This window comes from Amblyomma mixtum, chromosome 3 (assembly GCF_055824585.1).
Source record: "Amblyomma mixtum isolate Tamu chromosome 3, ASM5582458v1, whole genome shotgun sequence".
NCBI classification, from domain to species: domain Eukaryota; kingdom Metazoa; phylum Arthropoda; class Arachnida; order Ixodida; family Ixodidae; genus Amblyomma; species Amblyomma mixtum.
The window spans coordinates 253,631,563-253,652,175 of NC_143014.1; the positions used below are offsets into that span (position 1 = coordinate 253,631,563).

The following is a 20,613-nucleotide window of genomic DNA, read 5'->3' on the forward strand; positions in this document are numbered from 1 at the left end:
CATTAACGTTATCTCGCCATATCCATAAGGTAGAGCTAATGTGTCCACTCCAGTTTTCATTACTTCGGTGGAAGGCCTCGATGAAAAAGCGCTTTCCTTTGCACTTAAAACGAAGTCGACATAGTTTCATGCCTCACATACCATGCTCTGTTCCGCTTGCTTTGGCAGCGTCAAGCGGGAACAATTTTATTCGTTTAATTAGGCGCATACATTGGCAGGAGACCACTCCGAAACACTCAGGCGTGCCTCACCTCCTGCCACGGGGCAAGAAATGAAAGGTTAGAGCCGTTTACCGAATGGCAGGACGCGTGACCAGCGCTAGCTGGGCCACGACATGATTTAACGCAATAATGTTCCCACGAATACTGCTCCAACGATTGTTTTTATGTTTTGGGCTGGCTCATATGAGAGCTTTATTATGTCAGGAATGTGTGGAAAAGGACTTAAGGATCTTGTCGCGCAGCGCGTTTGCAGGCAGCGTCTCGTAGCGCACGCCCTCTGCTCAACGCTTCGCACATTTGTGCCTCTAGCCAACCACACACGTGCAGCGTTCCGAGCAAGACGAGCCGCCTTGGCTATATGAGTGACCCTCCCGCAACACGAATGATGCACCACGTCACCGTTGGCAGCTTTTTGTAACTGCGGCGGCGCTTCTGCGCAGACGCTCATGCCGTGTCTACGGACATTGCCGAATGCTTTCTGGAGAGGCGTTTTGGGGTGTTTGGCGGCCTTTTTGTCGCATCTGCTGACCCCACCTGATGAAGACGATGTTAGCATGGGGCACGATGCGGACAGAATGACACCGTCGACACTGGCTACGTCCACTGTTGCAAACTGGGGGATGTAGGCTAAGATAGCTAGTGCTGTAGAAACAACTGATGATTCTCTCCAAGCGACATCTATTCGGCTCTTGAAAGTAAAACCCCGTTGCTCACTTATGAGTGACCAAGTCCGGCATGGGCTCGGACGCGATTCCTCAAATCTCCGTTGCTAGCGTTTCCGTTTTTACGACCGTTTTATTGCACTTGGACGGTTGTGCACAACCTTGATGTCTTCTAGTAAGAATCTTTTTTTTTTGATAAGCGGCGACAAACATTATCTCAGTTTGTTTTTGGCGAAATAACTTTATTGTTTTTTTTGCACCGTGGCCATAATCTGAGGATTTTGTTTTAGTCAATAAAACTTTTTTTGTTGTTTCAAGCGAGAAAGTAATTTTTAAAGTTGAGTCCCTGCGTTCAACCTCGGCTTTTTATGTTCCGTGCTTCCTCTTCACTGCAGCACACTTACCCGCCGTCCGCAAATATATACGAAACCAGCACTCTACTGCTCGTAACCAACGTTGCGCGAAGCTTGGGCTCTGCCGGCTTCACCAATGCAAAAATCTGCTGAAGGGCAGGGTTAAAGAACAGAAGAATGAAGTCGCCGCCTGGCAGGAGGATCAGGAAACACGGACAGAAACTGCAGACGCCTTTGCGCGTCTGTGGGTCCCTCCTACAATTTCGGGCCTTTCTGGGAAACTGCTTTCCCGATATTAAGGTCCTTACCGGGTTCTTAAGTAAACCTTTCCTGTCAATTATATAGTTGAGCCCGTTGCACTCTCTGCGGACTTGCGTCGCTATGGCCTCGAAACCGTCCACGTCAACCGATTGAAGCCGTACTACAACCCCTCTGTGCTTTCTTCCCCATAAGCCTCCAGGCTGGCTTCTTTTCCACCGGGGGAAACTGCAGCGCACAAACTGTCACGTGTGACGCTACCGGCATGCACGGATGCTACGCATCGCCTGAAGACAAAGAAGTCGCCCCGCTCTCTTGGTGCTGGCTGCGCCTGAATACGCTGCATGATCAGTCACTGCGGCTCGGTCTCTCCGATGACAGATAATAAAAGCACCCCTACACGTGTTTGATATTTAAAACAGTTCACAAATTCAATCGACTTGAACAGGTTTTAAAGAGCAATGTTTTTTACTTGTATAAAAAAGTTTCGTAGTAATGGGCGAAAAGTTTTGTTTTTAATAAATTTTTTGTAAAACTGTTATGCTACCGATTGCAGACTAGGATGGCGGCAATGAAGCGAAAAATTATTTTTCGCTAAAAACAAGCTCGGATGATGTTTGTCGCAGTAATTAAATAAGCGGCGACATTTTCAAAGAAATCGAAGATGGTCGAGCCCAATGACTTGATCAGTTGATATGGAATAACCCAACCGTAAGACGGTAGATGTAATCAGACACATCTGCACAGGAACGCAAACGGCGGTGAGAAAAATTAAACGCTTTACTACTTCAAGAACATTTCCTTTGGACGCCCTTAATTTAAAAAGTGTTGACCTTTTTCTTAAGTACCTAAGCGAACCAGTCATCTTCCCTATCACCAGCTATTACCATCGTACCGACGGTGTCAATTCTGGCAGCCTTGATGCCAAAGCCAGGATACGAGCTCTTAGTACAATTGGCACCTTCCACCTTCAATCACACTCAGCGTGGAACTTGGCACGCAGGTAGATGTGCTTAGGCTTAGGCTGTGCTTAAGAACTTACAGCAAATAGGTTACACAGCAGTAGGAAGGAAAGCCACCGCCGATGCTGCGTTGCTGGATCACCGTACGTGACATGCGGAAGGCGGGTTTTTGGCTCCTACCGGCGGCATGCTGCCTCTCTTACACTCTCTGTGAGAATCTCTCTACATTAAATAGTTCTAAATTCCCTCCTTCAAAAAATATAATATTTTGCCGTCATGCTTTCCTCGGTTTCACGGACGCTGAGCTTGTTCGGAAAGTAAGCAAGTAGGAAGAAATCATCAAAGGGGCCAACCCTTAAACCTCTACACCGGCTCCTAAATACAATGCCGAGTTGGGCTGTTATTACTATTGTTAGTACTGTCGGCCATGACAGTCAAATATAACTTTAACGAGCGCCACTACAGCAATGTTTCCAGATTATTTCAATTTCGTGAGGCTTCCCATTGTTACGTGGTTGTAACTAATACAAATGAGTATAAAGGATTTTGAGGGAACGTCCGCGATCACTTCAGTGAACATCTGAGAAGACGCTAACGTAGCCTTTCCGCGTCACAATTCATCGTTTCTAATGACTTGCAGCAATTTCCAGTGCCGAAATTGCGGGCAGTTTGACTCCGAAAATTCGCAGCAGCGTAGTTTCCCTTGCGAGACAGCGTAGTGCCATATCTGCTTTAGGTTGGTATAACTCTAGTATGAATACGCACTTGGCTTGTAGGCTAGCCTCACCAGTAACCGTACGTGTTGGCTAGTGCACTTGCTTTGGTCGCAGTCTTCGCTTCACGAGAATTTCAGTGCGTGGCGAACTAATGTTTTTTGTTGACTGAGGTGAACGCTTTTACCACTCGGCAGCGGACATAAGGGACCAACTGCATAGAACTCGCACAGTTTAAGACGACGAAGCAACTGCACGTTAATGTTCAACAGAAAATCTCTGCATTAAACGAAATATTGTTGGGCTAGATGTGCATTACAGGCGTGGATCTGTATGTTTTTTTGAAATGAAAGACAATAATATTTCTCGGAACGCTGGATAATAAATTCAGCGCATTAAAATCAACCCCCCTTGCGTTCAGCGAACTTTCGCCTGCGCAAACATTTCCTCAAGGTTCATTTAAATTCGTTCAAGCGGTACATCACTGCACTGTGATTTCTGAAAAAGCTTCTAAAAGGTAATGTTAGTACGCGACTGGAGGATTAGTCGCATCCTTCGTGAGGTTCAACAGCTGAGTCAAACCTGTGAACCCGACTCAAACGACGACTGAGATTTTAAAAACGTATTTGTACTGCAAGCCCCGTAGGCGTTGCTGGGCATGTTCGAACTTCAACAAAGCTTTGTGAATGGGTTTTAAGCTTGGAGAACCACAGGTATTCGTTGTTACCCGAATCCAACTTGTGTCCACTCAAGAGCACAAGCAGGAGACATATAGCTTCATTCTTGGTGCATCATGAAAACGTACTTGGCGGCACAATCAACGGCCTCAGCCTGTCCGCTCAGACTGCAAACACAAGTACCAAACGAATTGATCTCTTAAGCGATAGGACATTTCACACGCTGAAAAATTAGTCTACGTCGAAAAGGCGCTTTCATTGCGTACTAGCTGGCATGACAGTTCTTGGCAGGCAGTATACCGGAAGCCGCTATTGGATTCGAAAGGATATTCCTGGCTTGTGGTGGCCCGCAGTGGCCAGTCGACGATGCGGCACATTGTCAACGGCGAATTTTTCTTTAACTACGAAGTTTCTGAGAAAGCTGTATAGCTTTCCGTTGTAGCCGTGTATGGCTGCGCTCGGATGGATGCCAAAGAGTAATTACTCCCTTATTACAGTACCACTTCAAACTCCCAGTCGAACTTGCCGGGCTCGTCATAAGCCGACTGTCATTTCTGGCTCTCATGACGAATCCAGCTTTTTGTGTGTTTTACGGCACCCTGTGTCCGGTTCAACGCGAGTGGTACTCGCAAAAGATCTTTGTTTCGATGTTCACAGATGGCAACTCGGATATTAAATAACCGTTTTAATGGCGTTTTTCAACAAAAATGTGCCCATTACGGGGCTAAATACTAGCGACATCGTTTGCCTCGCAGTGGAATTTCTTTGGCCACCTTGGTTCCCTTACTCGTCGCTATGTGGCGTTACGTAGGTGGAGGTAGAAGCTTGCGTTGAAGCGAGGTGCTGACTTTACTGCCAACTGCTCCTCTATAAAACACTCCCTTACAAAAAAAAGAAAACAAGCATTTCTTCGTTATTTCCCGTGGTATGTCTGCAGTCAGCAGGTGGTCCCTCCCTCTCACTGCCCGTGCGGTGCAGGCATGAACAATAGCGAATGAGAGAGCGGAACAGAAGGGAGTGGATGATGGAATGATCTGCTGCAACTGACTTTGATCTGATTGGCACTGAAATGAAGGAGGTTTTGGCTGAGATTATGGGAGAAGCGGTAGACTTTCAGCGACGTAGGTGGCGGTCGTGGCAATCCACACAGAGGGGCAGTTTGAGGAATGATGCTTTCAGGGAGCGCTCACCGCGACGGCGTTCACCTTTTCTCTTCTGGTATATCGCAAACCATGCAGTGATCTCTCCCCCCCTCCCCCCACCCCTCTTTCTCTTTCGCTAGACTGTAAATCTGTGCATAGAAAGCCTAATAAAGGCGTTTTCCTCGCTGTCGCACCAAATCGAGGAACTAGAGCTCGTTGCGTAAATGTCTCTGAAAAAATAGTATCGCTGACGCAATGAAAAATAATGCGGCACAAGTTTATTCTTCTCTGCTCTGGTTGTTTCGCGCACACTCATGCCTCCTCCTGTTCCTCTGGACAGAGACTGTAGGCATAAATTTCTACCTGCATAGATCTGGCCTGGCGGTTTCTCCACTGTGCCTATTTCGTGCCGAGCCTGAGACGGTGGATCTCTACCTCCTATTCTGTCGCCGCTTCTCTTCTTTAAGGAGGCGCCTATAGAAATTGTTTCACCAGCTGGTGCTGCCTGTATCCACCGCGGTTGTTCTTTCCTTTGGCGCTTCTTCGCTTGGACGCAGCAACAGGAATGCGCACTGTGGTGTACAAAGTTTTCTTCTAAAAACAAAGCGACTCCCATGCTAATTTTAATTATTTTTTATCATTTATTTCTATTTTCTTGGTTTTCTAAAATTTATTTTCTTAAATTATTTTTTCTCGGTTTCAGTCAGTGCAAAGATGAACCATTACATGTGTTGCATGCGAATTTGCACATAAAGCCATCATCCCGTCTTCGATTTCTGTCGTTGCTTCGTCCATTCTGTCAGCCTATACCCTATCACTACTCATTTTCCTCCTCTATAAACGCTCCTCTTTTCAGCAGTTCACTGCCTGTGCCTTGGCCACTCCCTCCTGGTGGGTGTGCGCCATTTTTGTAATGCCATGAAAGGTAATGCGCAAAAAAACACGACACAAAGAGAGAAGACACGAAAGGACGAGCGGAAACTAACAACCGGTTTATTCAGAAGTTCACATCTCTAAATATGAGACAATCAGGTTTACGCGCGGCGGATACACCCACAGCTTGCCAAGTAAACGTGATAACGCCATCATACCCTACACGATAAGTCTTAACAAACCTGACTCGCTTCTATACATGGTAAGAGGCGAATCGCTGACGCAATTTTGTGCATTCTTAATCAAGACGGTTCCCATTATTTCTCGCGCCACGGCGTTGCTGCGCTGACCAAGAATCTTGATCTCAATCAGTTGCGGCCTGCACTGGCATTTTCGGCAAAGTTCGGTCAAATTCGTGCCACTTTCCTTGTCACTTAACGTGCGCTCATGCTCCCCTGAGAAGTACTTGAAGCTGGCCTTGTTGGTGCGTATTCGTGAAAGACATGAGAGCGCAAAACGGCAACACGGACGAGTAAGGGAACAGGACGAGCGCTGCTCATGCCGTTTTGCGCTCTCATGTCTTTCACAAATCATGCTCCCCTGCACGATCATTCACGCAGCGTCCTGTATGGCCAGTGTAGGCCTTTCCACATGTTAGTGAGATCTCATATACAACGCCTTTCGCGCATATAACAAACGGCTTGCCATGCTTTTTGGCGCATCCTGTCGGCCTGGTTCTCTCCTTTGCCGTGATTGAGCAAAGTCGGCCTAACTTCAGAGGCGCTGAGAACACCTAAGGCACTCCATACCTATTGGCCGCCTTCTTCAAATTGTGTGCCACCTTATGCATGTAACGTACCACTACAGGCTTCGTACCTTCCTTTGGGGTCCTTTTTTGCGCGCGGTTCCTTTCATTTTTTGCATGAGAGTTTCACTCACCGCTGTCAGGATAGTGTAGGAGTAGCCTGCATTTTTCAACCGGGACACTTGTTCTATGAAACTTTCACCAATTCTGTGCAAACACGACTTCATCAGTGCAGATTCAAGGCACACTGCAGCAACGCCTCTCTTCACTGTCTTGGATTGTGCTGACCCATGCGGCATAAGGTCTTTCGCAACTCGGGGATGGTACATCCAACACAGATGCTTTTCTGAGAGCAACATTTTGATGTCCAAAAACTGTAGACTGCTGTAGACTGTTATCATTTGGTACCTCATGGGTAGAGGTTAAAACATTTACCATGTTGTCTAAAAGCACAATCAGCACAATCAAGGTCACCACAATCCAAGACAGTGAAGAGAGGCGTTGGTGCAATGTGCCTTGAGTCTGCACTCAAGATGTCGTGTCCGCACAGAATGGGTGAAAGTTTCATAAAACAAGTGTCCAGGCTGAACACTTGCGGGCTACCCCTACACGTTCCTGACAGCGGTGAATGAAACTTTCATGCAAAAAAATGAAAGGAAAAGCGCGCAAAAGTGCCCCAAAGGAGGGTACGAAGCCTGCAGTAGTACCTTACATGCATACTGTGGCACACAATTTGAATAAGGTGGCCAATAGGTATGGGGTGCCTATGGTGTTCTCAGCACCTCTGAAGTTAGGCCGACTTTGCTCAATCGCGGCAAAGGAGAGTACCAGGCCGGCCGGATGCGCCAAAAAGCATGGCAAGCCCTTTGTTAGATGCGCAAAAGGCGTTGTATAAGATATCTTACTAACGTGTGGAAAGGCCTACATTGGCCAAACAGGACGCGGAGTGAAGGATTGTGCAGGGGAGCATGAGCGCAGATTAAGTGGCAAGGAAAGTGGCACGAATTTGGCCGAACGTTGCAGAAAATGCAGTGCAGGTCGCGACTGAATGAGATCAAGATCCTTGGTCAGGGCAGCAACGCCGCGGCACGAGAAAAAATGGAATCCTTCTTGATGAAGAATACACAAATTGCGTCAGCGATACGTCTCTTACCTTGTATAGAAGCGAGTCAGCTTTGTTAAGGTCTATCTTGTACGGTACGATGGTGTTATCACGTTTAACCAGGCATGCCGTGGGTGTATCCGCCGCACGTGCACCTTATCGTCTTATATTTAGAGGTGTCAACTTATGAATAAACCAGTTGTTAGTTTGCGCTCGTCCTGCCATGTCTTCTCTCTTCGTGTCGTCTTTTTTTGCGCACAGCCTTTCATGACATTACGAGTATCAAGCCAACTAGCCCGACAACATCTCTTGCTGTGCCATTTTATTTGAGGCCAAACAACCATCCAATGTTGGCATAAATCCGCAACAGTATCATCATGCAACCTTCCGGACACATTCTGCCCTTTCCTGACAAATGCATATGACAGAGGGAGCTTAGTACCGGAGAAGAGCTTTTGGGTCTCTCGAATATACTTCATCTGCGATGAAAACTACGCTATTCTTCTTGCAGGACCACTATTCCGCTGTTCTTCGTGATCATGTGTATGCACTTGCTGCCTCTGATAGCATCCGGTCCAAACTCGAAAGAATTTTACGACAAGTTCTACGCCGAGGTGCGGGACCACTGGTGGGATTTAGTGGTGCAGATTCGCAACTGGAGGCTGGAGAATGAACGAAGGGTGAGTATTCATCTGTGCTTGCTTATGCTGAAGCCATGCGGGGAGAGCAGGTTGTCGCCCTTTGATTCTGATTCTCCCATCCATGATTCTGAAAGAGCAAAGATTCTTGTGTTTATTTAAGTTAGCATGAAAAGAGACGTTGGTACCTGGTAGAGGCAGAGGTACTCCTTTTCACATATTGTGCGATAGAACATAAAGTCTCACAGCAGCGACAACCTGCTTTCTGCCAGCGTAGTCACACCCTGTCTAGGTGAGAAATAAAAAATATAGTTAGCCGTGAGCAGGATACGAACCCGCGGCTGCGCGAACAGTTCAGCTTCGCTGGCTTCTGCATTTGCCCACTGCGGCATAACTCACGGCATGATAGGCTGCGGCGATGACGCAGCCTACTATACCACTTGCCAAGTTGCTAGTTTCTGGCGTTCTTCTGTCGATATCGTCGTCATTATCAACTTTCATGAGCTTCAAAACGCAATGTGCAAGAAAGGCGAAATGAAGCGCCATCCGATGTGTATGAAGTGGAACGGAACGGCGGAAGATTTGAGCCATCGCAGGATGGCCGCATCAAACAATAAGAAACGCTCAAGAATTAAATGCATTCTATCGCATTCTGTCGCCCCAATTACACTGATCCTCCCCCTAATTTTGGAACAAACCACTGGTACAGGCGATATAAAGATCATCAAGACACAAAAGTACAAAGCACCCAATGCATAAAATAGAAAACACAGCGCACACGCCAGGATCGACAACATTAAGGGGCAAGCATAATCGCTGTAAATTGTTATACGAGTATATGAGCAGAAGTGAACAATGCACAATGGACAAGGGCATAACGGCTGAACAACAAGTAAGCAGATAAGAACGTTGCAGTCAGGAAAGGTATAAGAAGGTGAAAATAAGCAAGTACGCACGCATACAGCCGCATGCAGGCGAAACTCAAAAATTGATATTAAGGCCTCCATCGCACTCACGGAATGGTAAAGTCAGCACAGGAGGGCGAACACTGAAAAGACACCGGAGACAGTGAGAAAACAGCGATGAAACCAGGCAGGGACCCTTAACATCTAGAAACTCAAGTGTCTTGCCTTCTTGTCTGCCTTCTCTTATAATCCACTCCGCTAACCTTAAGGGCCAGCAATTATCTTGCCTTCGCATTACATGCCCTGCCCAAGCCCATTTCGTCCTCTTGATTTCAACTACAATATCATTAACACGCATTTGTTCCTTCACTCATTGCGCCCGCTTCTCAATTCTTAACGTTGGACCTATAATTTTTCTTTCCGTAGCTCGCTGTGCTGTCCATAACTTCTGCTGAACTTTTTTCGTTAGCCTCCACGTTCCTGTCCCATACTTGAGTGCCAGTAAGAAACAGCTGTTGTGTACTTTTAGCTTGAGGGGTATTGGTAAACTGCCATTTATGACCTGAGAGATCCTACCATATGCGCTCCACCCCATTCTAATTCTTTCTAGTTATTTCCATCTCATGGTCTGGATCAGCGGCCGCTACCCGCCCTATGTAGACGTGCTCCCTTACCACTTCCTGCACCACACTACTAATTGTGAACTGCTCCCTTGCGAGACAGTTGAACATTACTTTGGTTTTGTGCTTGTTAATTTTAAGACCCACCGTTCTGCTCGGCCTGTCTAACAATTCATCATGCTTTTCAGCTCATTTCGTGAGTGACTTATCAAGGCAATGTCATCAGCGCATTGCAAATTACTTAGGTATTCTCCATTAACTTTTATCAACAACTGTTCCCAATCCAGGCCTCGGAACAGCTCCTGTAAACACGCGATGAATAGCACTGCCGAGATCGTGTCTCCCTGCCTAACGCCCTTCCTGATTGTAATTTTATTGCTGAATTTATAGAGGATTATGGTAGCGGTGCCGTCGTTTTAGATATCTCCCAGTATTTTCACATAAGACTTTTCTACACCCTGATACCGCAATGCTTGTATGACTGCTGAGGTTTCCGCTGAGTCAAATGCGTTCTCGTAATCGGTGAAGGCGCAGGTGGCCGCTGCTGCCGCCGCGCGCTGACTCCATACACAACGTGTTTGAAGTAACATGAGCCAACGATAAAAGAACCGGAGCTGGACGAAGCCAACAACATATGGTTTCGCTTCTTGTGGCGCTCCTCAGAGTATTTTTTTAATTCTGTTTAATAAGCTCATTAGCTAAGATTAGTTATACAAATGTTCTATTATTCACTTGAGGGTTGCGTGTCTTACCTTAAGTTGTAGAGGGGGTTAAGAAAGAACCCATGCAGCTTTTGCAGCAGCGTATCTGCTACATGTTTCTTTTTTCCGGCATTTAAAGAAAGCCCGCAAATTATGAAAAAAGCACGTGATCATGCTCATGCGCTGCCATATTCCAAAACTCTCAACCGCATTTCTAACGAACGAAGCATGCGTGCTGACCATGCCCAAGCGAGCGACCGCCACTCATTTCCACGGGTTGCTAAATGATAGAAAAAAAAACAAAACAAACGAAGGCTGCTTGAAATATGCGAATCCACTGCTTTCCCTTCCTTTTTTATTTTGCCTCTGCGATGGTTCAATCACGGTTCAATAGAAGCTCCGTCTGAATTGGCTCTCGGTGGCCTGCTTATCACTTATCTCAGGTCACGGCGGGCGCTTTCCACGTTCAGGAAGAATGTGCTGACGGACTTTCAAGACTATGCTGAGAGCGGCGTCAGCTGCTCACTTTGAGACTATGAGCGCGCACGCTTCGTTCATTCAGGACATGCTCGGCAGCGCTACGTTACGGGAGCGCCACAGCGCAATCACGTGGTTTTTTCATATTTCGCGGGCTTTATTCAAATGCCGGAAAAAAATTAACCACGTAAGAGATACATTGCTGTAAATACTGCAAGGGTCCCGTCTTAACCCCCTCTACAGCTTAAGGTAAGGCATGTGACCCTAAAGTGAATAGCAGAAAATCTGCATAAATAACTTTAGCTCATTAGCTCATTAAGCAGAATTAAAAAAACAGTCTGAGAAGCGCCACTCAACAAGAAACAATATGTCGCTGGTTTCTCCGAGCTCTGGTGCGCCACGTTTTTTTTTTTAAATCTTTGATTCAAGTTAGGTGACAACCCTGTATATAGAGGTTGGTTAAATTACGATAGTGTAATTATGGTCTATTGTAGAGTAATCTTTACGAAAGCCTGCTGATCAATTGGCTGATTGATGTCTAAGGTTATCCTGATTCTATATGCAATCACCTTATTACATACCGTATAGGCAGCAGACAGTAAGCTGATCGGTCTGTAGTTTTTCAAGTCCTTGGCATCTCCTTTCTTATGAATTAACTATTAATGTTAGCGTTCTTCCAAGGTTCTGGTACGCAAGAGTTCAAAAGGCATTGCCTATACAGGGTGGCTAGTTTTTCTAGCACAATCTCCCCTCTGTCCTTCGAGAGATCTGCTGTTAACTGATCCTCACCAGCTGATCTGCCTCCTTGCATTGCTCCTAAGGCTTTCTTCTTTCGTTACTGGCGGGATCTTGCACTGCTGTGCGCTATTTTCTCTGTCATTAATATTCTGATTAAATTCGTTATATAGATTTGTGTAGAACGCTTCGGCTACTTTAACTATCTTATCCATACCGGTAATGACGTTGCTCTCATTGCCTCTTAACGCATACGTCTGGGTTTTACCTATGCCTCATTTCCTCCTCACCGCTTTTAGGCTACCTGCGTTCCATAGAGTGCGCTCGATTCTGTCAATGCTAAACTTGCTTATGTCGGGTATCTGGCGCTTATTTATTAACTTTTATAGATCCGCTAGTTCTGTTCTGCCTGAAAGGTTAGATGCCCTCATGCTTTGGCGTTTCTTAATCAGATATTTCGTCTCCTGGGATAGCTTGCCGATATCCTGTCGAACCATCCTGCCGCCTACTTCTACGGCTCTTTTAGATTCCTTGAAGTCCTAAGTACTGGAGGGTGGAGTAACAAAGTTCCTCTTTATTTCAGTAGATTTGGAAAGTTGGGAATGCTAAAGCAAGCCACACGGTGCCGCTCTGAGGCAAACTTCCCTGGACTCTGATCTTAGGACAAAGGCTGTACAGGCGCGGACAAAAGTAAACGGAGCACGGAACTGTCTTCGAATATTTTTCACGCGTCGCCTAATTGAAATTTCCAGCAGTGGTGCTCGCATGCTAGTAGAGGAGGTTGGTAGGCTTTCTTGTAGACAAACAACGCTTCTTCATTACCAATGGAGAAAGCGTGATTGCACTTCGAACTCAATAGCGTGCTCCGTTCACTTATGGCCGCGCCTGTACATGACTTCCACCTCATTCCCATACTCTGAAACTAATGGGTACCTTTTATTCTGAGACCTCAGATGGCAACATTAAAACAACGTGCCACAGCATTAAAACAACGTGCCGAGTTGGAACCGCTGTCATGTCGACGCCATTTCGCTCGCCTAACCTTGCTTCACAAACTGTATCACCATCCCACCCTCCACGACGACTTCTTTTTGCCACACCCTGCAGTCTTTCCTCGCCGTGACCACGTTAACAAAATAAAACGCATCACATGCCATTCATTGCTCTACGCGAAATCATTCATTCCTCGCACTATAATAGATTGGAATAACTTGCCATCACACATAGCTATTGAGGTTAACCCACAATCGTTTCAGCATTCGTTAAAGCAAACCATGGACTAACAGATTTGGTATTTTTGTTGTATTATGTGCATTTACTGAGTATTTTATTCTGCGTTGTTTGTTGTTATTATTTGTGTACGTTACTAGTTTTAATTCATTATTACGTGTATTTTGTTCAAATTCCTGTGCCATATTTTTATAATTGTATCGACCCCCCCCCCCCCCCCCCTATGTAATATCCTCGCACGAGGGCCCTTAGGGGTATTGCAAATAAATAAAATAAATAAATGCGCTGGCAAGCATCTATTGTTCGTAACGCTTGAAATGAAGTGGCTGCCGTGCGTCTACAATCATCAGAGAGCACACTTTTAGTGCGACCTAAATACGAGCGCAGATGACAGCAAAAATAAACGTGACTAAGGTATTAAGAATTCATGGGTCAAATGTTTGCTGTCATCGCGTTTGGGATAAAGACCCCATAAAATGATATGAAACATAACCCTCTGCGTTACATATTCACTAATAGAAGTGCGCTTTCACGTTTATCGGGTGCTGGAGATCAATGGTTATCGTAAATAAATAAAAAATCGAAACACCTAATTCCATTATGTGCTGGCAATGCGACTGCATTCGAGGTTGTTGCTTTCCTTCCCGGAAGTGATCGGTGTGGCTTGCAGCTCTTCCAGTAGACCACCTGCTACGATTGATATAGGTGGAGGCAGGTAGAGGTGGAGGAACCTGGTCTGGTCATATCACTTCCCTCCATCCAGTGGAATTTCTTCGCTCTGGTGACATCACGGATTGTGTCACCTTTTATTGATTAAGCAGTAAAGCTGCCAATCGAGAGAAAAAAAAACGTCTACCTTTGCCTCAAGCCAGCTATACCTGCAGAAATAAAATAAATATGACCGCAACTACATCGCGCTTGGAGCTTCGAAACCACAGCGGCGTGGACAGATCACTCTGATCACTGCACGAGAGCGCTATGCTATCTGTCCTGTTTTTTTCAACATGAGGTTTATTACAGTAAATCTATATTGTATGTCCATGAACTATGTGCAACTATTAGGAAAACAGTGACAGATCAACAGAATGCATAACACGACATACCTTAGCAACCAAGCACAAGAAAACATGCAGTGCGTAGGACATAATACATCATAATAAAACACACTTAAGCAACAAAGAACTAGAAAAAAAGCCATTGAAGAGCACAACGCTAAGAGTGAATGCCACTCCGGTTCGAACTCGGTGCGGGCATGCACAATTTTAAGTGTACACTGATTCTACTGAAGTGGTGTTTTGCAGATACAACAGACTCACAATGTTGGCCCATCACGCGTGTTTTCCGGAGGCTGTGTAACCCAAGTAAATAGAACATGTCTAAGGATTCATCAACAATCGCAGCGCAGTGCGATATCGTACAGAATGTGGTGTCAGATTGTCTTTTTTTCAATGTCCGTTGCATGATGTCTCAGAAGACTATTGCGTCTTTGTAATCGATGAAAGAATGCTCAATCATTTCGGTAGCATCACAAAAAGTACAATTTTCCCAAAGCCACAAAAAGTACCCTTTTTCTCTAAATATGTTTTAGCGGATAATGTCTCAGTGCGTAGCGTACAGAACAATTTTTTTTTTACGTGGCGAGAGGGGCATTTCACGTACTCGCTTGAGTATGTCATGTCCTTGTAAACCAAAATACACAGAGCGGTACATAGACGGAAGGAAGAGCATACGAATTACATCCTTATACAACCATTTCTTCGGCACCGAAAACAGGAACTCGGGAGCAAAACGAACAAGTAGGACACGACCAGGCAAGTAAATACACCTCAAACACGGACGATAAAAAATTGGAGAGCACTACAGTCTGCTGCATTGGAGAAATATTTCCGTTTGAACATCAACAACTTTTTTTTCGCAAGTAATCGTTCTGACATGACACTTAACACGTGACCCTTGGACGACGTCAGCAACTTTTTTTTCAAGTCGTTTTTGTCACGTGACACTATCACGCGAGCCTTGGACGACGTCAGAAACTTTTTGCAAGTCGTTTTTGTCACATAACATTATCACGTGAGCCTTGGATGACGTCCGCAACTTTTTTTTCCTAGTCATTGTTGTCTAACATCTATGCACATCCCAACATACTTTACCTTCGTACACACCTTAACACGTTCAGCTCATGCCCCACTAACACGCTTGAACCAACGACCCTTCGTGGCGTATGCGCTGCGTGCCGGCCAAGCACGCAGAGGGCCTAGGTTCGGACCGCAATGCCGGCGAATTTCTTTTTTCGAATGGTCATTTTCGCGCGGACACGCTCTGCCGATACGCACTGCCGATAGGTGCTGTACACGCCACTCGTGATACAAGAAATGCTTTTGCATTAAAAACATTAAAAGACAAAATGAGGTTCAGTAAAACAATAACTAAACTGACTTCAGGAATGTACGCACTATTGGGCGTGTAGTGTCCAGGAAAGAGATGAAGCTTGAAGCTATCTATCGCACATAAAGGTGGACTAAACCAAGGCCGCCAGCGCTTGCAGGCCGGAAAAGGTTATGATGCCTCCTTGATTCAAAAGATCAACCTCGCAAAAAAAGTAGCGAAATCTGTGAAATCGCTGCACTTCAAGTATTGTGCAACGAATAATTTGGAGTACTGTCAATTCCCTCACGCTGTGCATTGTATGTCGTCGTCTTCATCAACGGCCATCCGCACGCGAAGGGTCCAGAACACACCGCTGTCTCAGTGCCCTCTTCAGGTGCGCTAAGCAGTGCCAAAATTTTATTGGCCGCTAACACTAAGGGCCCCCATTGACCGATTTCGCCTATGCCAGTCTGCAGCCTAACCTTAGAACCCGAACTGAAAGAAAAATGGAACGCAACGTGCAAGCGCGCGTACCTCGCATCTGGCCAAATAAACAAAATGTGTGGAAATCTTTTTGCACAACTTTTTGCTGCGGTGAGGCTACTATGCTTTCGCTTAATAAATAAATGCATTCAGTCAAGCATCGTGGAGTGCACTTACGCGTCCTAAGAGGAGTAGTTCGTGACCATAGGAACATTCAGACTCGTAAATATCTGCCGTTAACACGAAAATCAAATTAAATGACGACCAGGAGGTCCACTCACTCGCTTGCGGGTTTTTTTTTTTTCGCATGTACGCAATGCAGCGCAAGCTAACGCTTCGCGATGCCGCAATCTGTTGATCTAGAGGGTTGAACAAACTTTTTCACAAGAAGAAATTCCGTCCCCACGCCGCCGCAAGAAGATGGGTCTTTGAATAAAAAAGAGCAATGCAGACCTTCCGGGCGTGGCTAACTTTTTATTTTTTTCTTTTGCACAGGAGATCATGCCGCACTTGTGGTATCTTTCTGCGGACTACCAGCTCTTTGTCGCTGCGGTCATCGTGATTCAGGTTCTGAGGGCGTAAGTGCACTAACGTTACTTCAAGGCGACGTCAGCTTTCTCCTTGTATTAGGCACCAAAGACGCCTTCGTCTGTGCGCAGGAAGAAGTGGCTCGCTGCTGCCGTATTCGCAACGCTGTCACTTGTGTGTTGCTGCGTCACCGCATGGCAGCTGTACGGCACCGACATGATGCCGTTTATTGTCATGGTGCATCCGTCATTTTGGTAAGACTACCGTACGTACCCCCGTGTCTTAAAAACACTTGTGTACACTTGTGAGGCTATTTCAGCAGCGTTTATCCGTTCATACACTATCTGGTCACTCACTAAGTTCATCCAAGCTTATGATATGCGCTATAGCTACGAGTGGGATTAGGTATTTTCACTACTTCTTACCTGGCGACACTGCACAAATATGCTTACAAACAAAGGCGAGGATAAGTTTCACGAATAACCTTTTGTAGGTTCCGTGTAGGTACTCTAAAACTGCTGACTTTAACACAGGACATTTGCATGATTATTTTAACAGCACGGCAAATTTTTTTCAACGCCAGCGCGTTAAGAGTCCCGTTCAGCGGAAAAACCGGCCTCGTCGGTGGCGGCGGCGGCGTGGGTGTCAAATGCCCAGGGAGGCAGCCTAGGAGGCAAGTGGGCCACCTAGATCACGTGACTTTCTGACGTCATTGCAACCTGTCCACCCGATTATGAACAAACTGCCCAACATGGCAGGTGGCAGTTAACTTAAAGATTGGACGCAACAGGTTGCTCGAGAAGCGCAACCTAGCTGGGTCTCGAAAGCCCCAGCAGTGGCTGTATTTGAAACAGCCACCTGCCAAGCCAGTGGCGCTTCGCTGCGCTGCTGCACCACTGCCAGGAGTGCCATGAGGACTCCCAGCGTTTTATTAATGTAAACTAGAACGTGACCGATTCCGCATGTATGGGCATTAACCCATTAACGCGAATAAGAAAGGCTGCCAGGCAGGGAAACACGATCGCGCCAATGTATTCAAGGCCTGTTTACGGGAGGTATTCAGAGGCCTGGATTGCGAACAGTTGGGGATACGAGTTAATGGAGGATACCTTAGTTATCCGCGATTCCCTGATGACATTGTCTTGCTAAGTCGTAGGAGATGGACTGCAAGATATGATAAATGAGCTAGACAGGCAGAGTACAACGGAGGGTCTAAAAATTAATATGCAGAAAACCAAAATAATGTTCAACAGTCTGGGAAGGGAACAGCAGTTTACAATAGGCAGCGTGGTGCAGCAAGTGGTAAGGAAATGCGTCTGCTTAGGGCCGGTAGTGACCGGCAGTGAAATAAGTATAAGAATAAGAATGGAATGGGGCGCATTCGACAGGTTCTCTCAGATCATGAATAGCAGTTTACCAATATCCTTCAAGAGCAAAGTATATAACAGCTGCATCTTACCACTGGTTACCTAGGGGGCGGAAACGTGGAGGCTAAAAAAAGGGGTCAGTTGAAGTTAAGGACAGCGCCGCGAGCTATGGAAAGAAAAAATTGCGGTCGATCACGTTACTTCCTAATGCGAAATTTCAGCGCAGCTCATCAGCTGTTTCAGCTTTTCGATAGATTGAGGCCAAGAATTCGACGGCGGCGACGTAAGCTTCTGCTTCAGCGGCACGCACCTCTGGATTCTGGCGGCGACGGCGCTGGGCCTCTGCTCTGTCAGCTCGTTTAGCAGCCGCGGCAAACGAAGGACTTCCACCGGTTGCCTCGCTCATGGCTGAGAAAGAACTGGTAGAGAATAAACTATTCATATAGGCAGGCGGTTCGCAGTGGCGAACGGCGGCGGCTATGCGTTTCGGCTGGGGCGGTGAACATATCGAGATCCGCCGCCACCGATCCGGCGCTCTGATTGCCGCCGCACAGGGGTGGCATTGGAGGAGGCGCGAAGAAAGCTATTAAGTTATCAGGAGGCCGCGGGAGATGGCGCTAGGAGCGCGCAACTAGAGCAGCGCGCTTCCCCGGCGACGGAGCTGGTTAAAACGGACAACGGCGAAAGCGACGCCGAGAAACGTAGGAACGGGCGTCAGAGACCTGCGTTCTAAAAAGGTAGCTGTAACATTAAGAGACAGGAAGAGGGCAGAGTGGGTCAGGGGTTTATGATATCCCAGTCAGAATTAAGAGGAAGAAATGGGTTTCGGCAGGGCATGCAATGCAGAGGCAAGAAAACCGATGGTCCTTAAGGGTAATAGAGTTTATTCCAAGAGAAGCGAAGCCTAGCAGGGGACGGCAGAAAGTTAGGTGGGCGGATGAAATTAAGAAGTTTCCCCGAAGCTGGCACAGGACAGGATGTACAGGCGCCCAAATCTTTAACTGGCATGCGCGAGCGGCGACTTTTCTGTGCGTCAGCGCCGTATGACGGGGCGAAGTTGGAAACAGGATGAGGCTAAGCGCATGCTCACAAAGCGCGCTCGGCAGGGCCCGTCGTCTGCCAGGCTGTTCCTTCTTAAGGACGTCACCCCTTATTATCGCGTTTCGACGAGCAGGCAGCGTGAGTAGACGAATGGTTTTGCTCGCATTTTACGTTCAGAAGAACAGCGTTGTAGCAACCAAGCGAGGAAATAAAACCGAAAGATAGGCCGGACACTCCCAATCATGCGATAAGGCGGAGAACATATATCGTTCATGTGTTACTTGCTGACGCGAAAGCTTGTTTTCATCTGCACGAAGGGCGCTTATCAACACTCTGCGTGCTTTATGCTTCAGCGTGGCGACGAAACTAAAAGGCCGCTGTGAAACTGAAGTGAAGCTGCTCTGCAGCCGTGCTCGCTGCAGTTCGGAACAGTTATCATGATGCCACTCCGTGTATGTCAAGCGACAAGGTTCCGAATTATAGGGATGTCATTGGGAGGCTCATTGCAGAAGGAGATGCTAAAGCAACTGGAGTGTCGGGGGCTTCAGTGGGCAGAATCATACGTGCCTACTGGGACGAAGGTCGGATCAAAGATGCTCCTCGCTACCTCACCAGGAAAATAAAAGAAGACTTGCAGATTGTTGCCTGAGCTAGTGATAACCCTTTCATAACGATAATGATCCATGTTCTCCATTCATAATGATAACGACCCATGTTCTCCGGCTTATTGCATGATTTGGCGTGTTCGGCATATCTTTCAGTTTTATTTCCTCGCTTGGTTGCTACAACGCTGTTCTTCGGAACGTAAAATGCGAGCAAAACCATTGGCCTACTCACGCTGGCTGCTCGTCGAAACGCGATAAGAAGGGGTGACGTCCTTAAGAAGGAACAGCCTAGCAGACGACGGCCCCAGCTGAGCGTGCTTTGTGAGCATGCGCTTAGCCTCATCCTATTTCCCACTTTGCCCCGTCATATGGCGCTGACGGACAGAAAAGTCGCCGCTCGCGCGCGCCAGCTAAAGATTTGGGCGCCTGTACATAGTTGAATCCAAGAGAAGCGAAGCCTAGCAGGGGACGGCACAAAGTTAGGTGGGCGGATGAAATTAAGAAGTTTCCCCGAAGCTGGCACAGGACATGGTGTACAGAGTTGATTCCAAGAGAAGCGAAGCCTAGCAGGGGACGGCAGAAAGTTAGGTGGGCGGATGAAATTAAGAAGTTTCCCCGAAGCTGGCACAGGACAGGGTGTACAGAGTTGAATCCAAGAAAAGCGAAGCCTAGCAGGGGACGGCAGAAAGTTAGGTGGGCGGATGAAATTAAGAAGTTTCCCCGGAACTGGCACAGGACAGGGTGTACAGAGTTGATTCCAAGAGAAGCGAAGCCTAGCAGGGGACGGCAGAAAGTTAGGTGGGCGGATGAAATTAAGAACTTTCCCCGAAGCTGGCACAGGACAGGGTGTACAGAGTTGATTCCAAGAGAAGCGAAGCCTAGCAGGGGACGGCATAAAGTTAGGTGGGCGGATGAAATTAAGAAGTTTCCCCGAAGCTGGCACAGGACAGGGTGTACAGAGTTGATCCCAAGAGAAGCGAAGCCTAGCAGGGGACGGCAGAAAGTTAGGTGGGCGGATGAAATTAAGAAGTTTCCCCGCAGCTGGCACAGGACAGGGTTGAGGAGAGATATGGGAGAGGCCTTAGCCCTGCAGTGGACGTAGTCACGCTGATAATGACGATGATGATGATGATTCGGTCGCGTCACCT

The 20,613-nt window shown here is 46.9% G+C and overlaps 1 protein-coding gene across 1 annotated transcript in view; it reads left to right on the forward strand.

Annotated features, from left to right (window-relative positions):
- Positions 1 to 20,613, forward strand: part of LOC149354393 (nose resistant to fluoxetine protein 6-like) — a 62,541-nt gene that overhangs the window by 32,848 nt on the left and 9,080 nt on the right. The window contains exons 9-11 of the mRNA XM_089575976.1: positions 8,280 to 8,448; positions 16,420 to 16,502; positions 16,584 to 16,706. Coding sequence (XP_089432102.1) covers positions 8,280 to 8,448; positions 16,420 to 16,502; positions 16,584 to 16,706 — 375 coding nt within the window. The remainder of the gene's footprint in view (positions 1 to 8,279; positions 8,449 to 16,419; positions 16,503 to 16,583; positions 16,707 to 20,613) is intronic.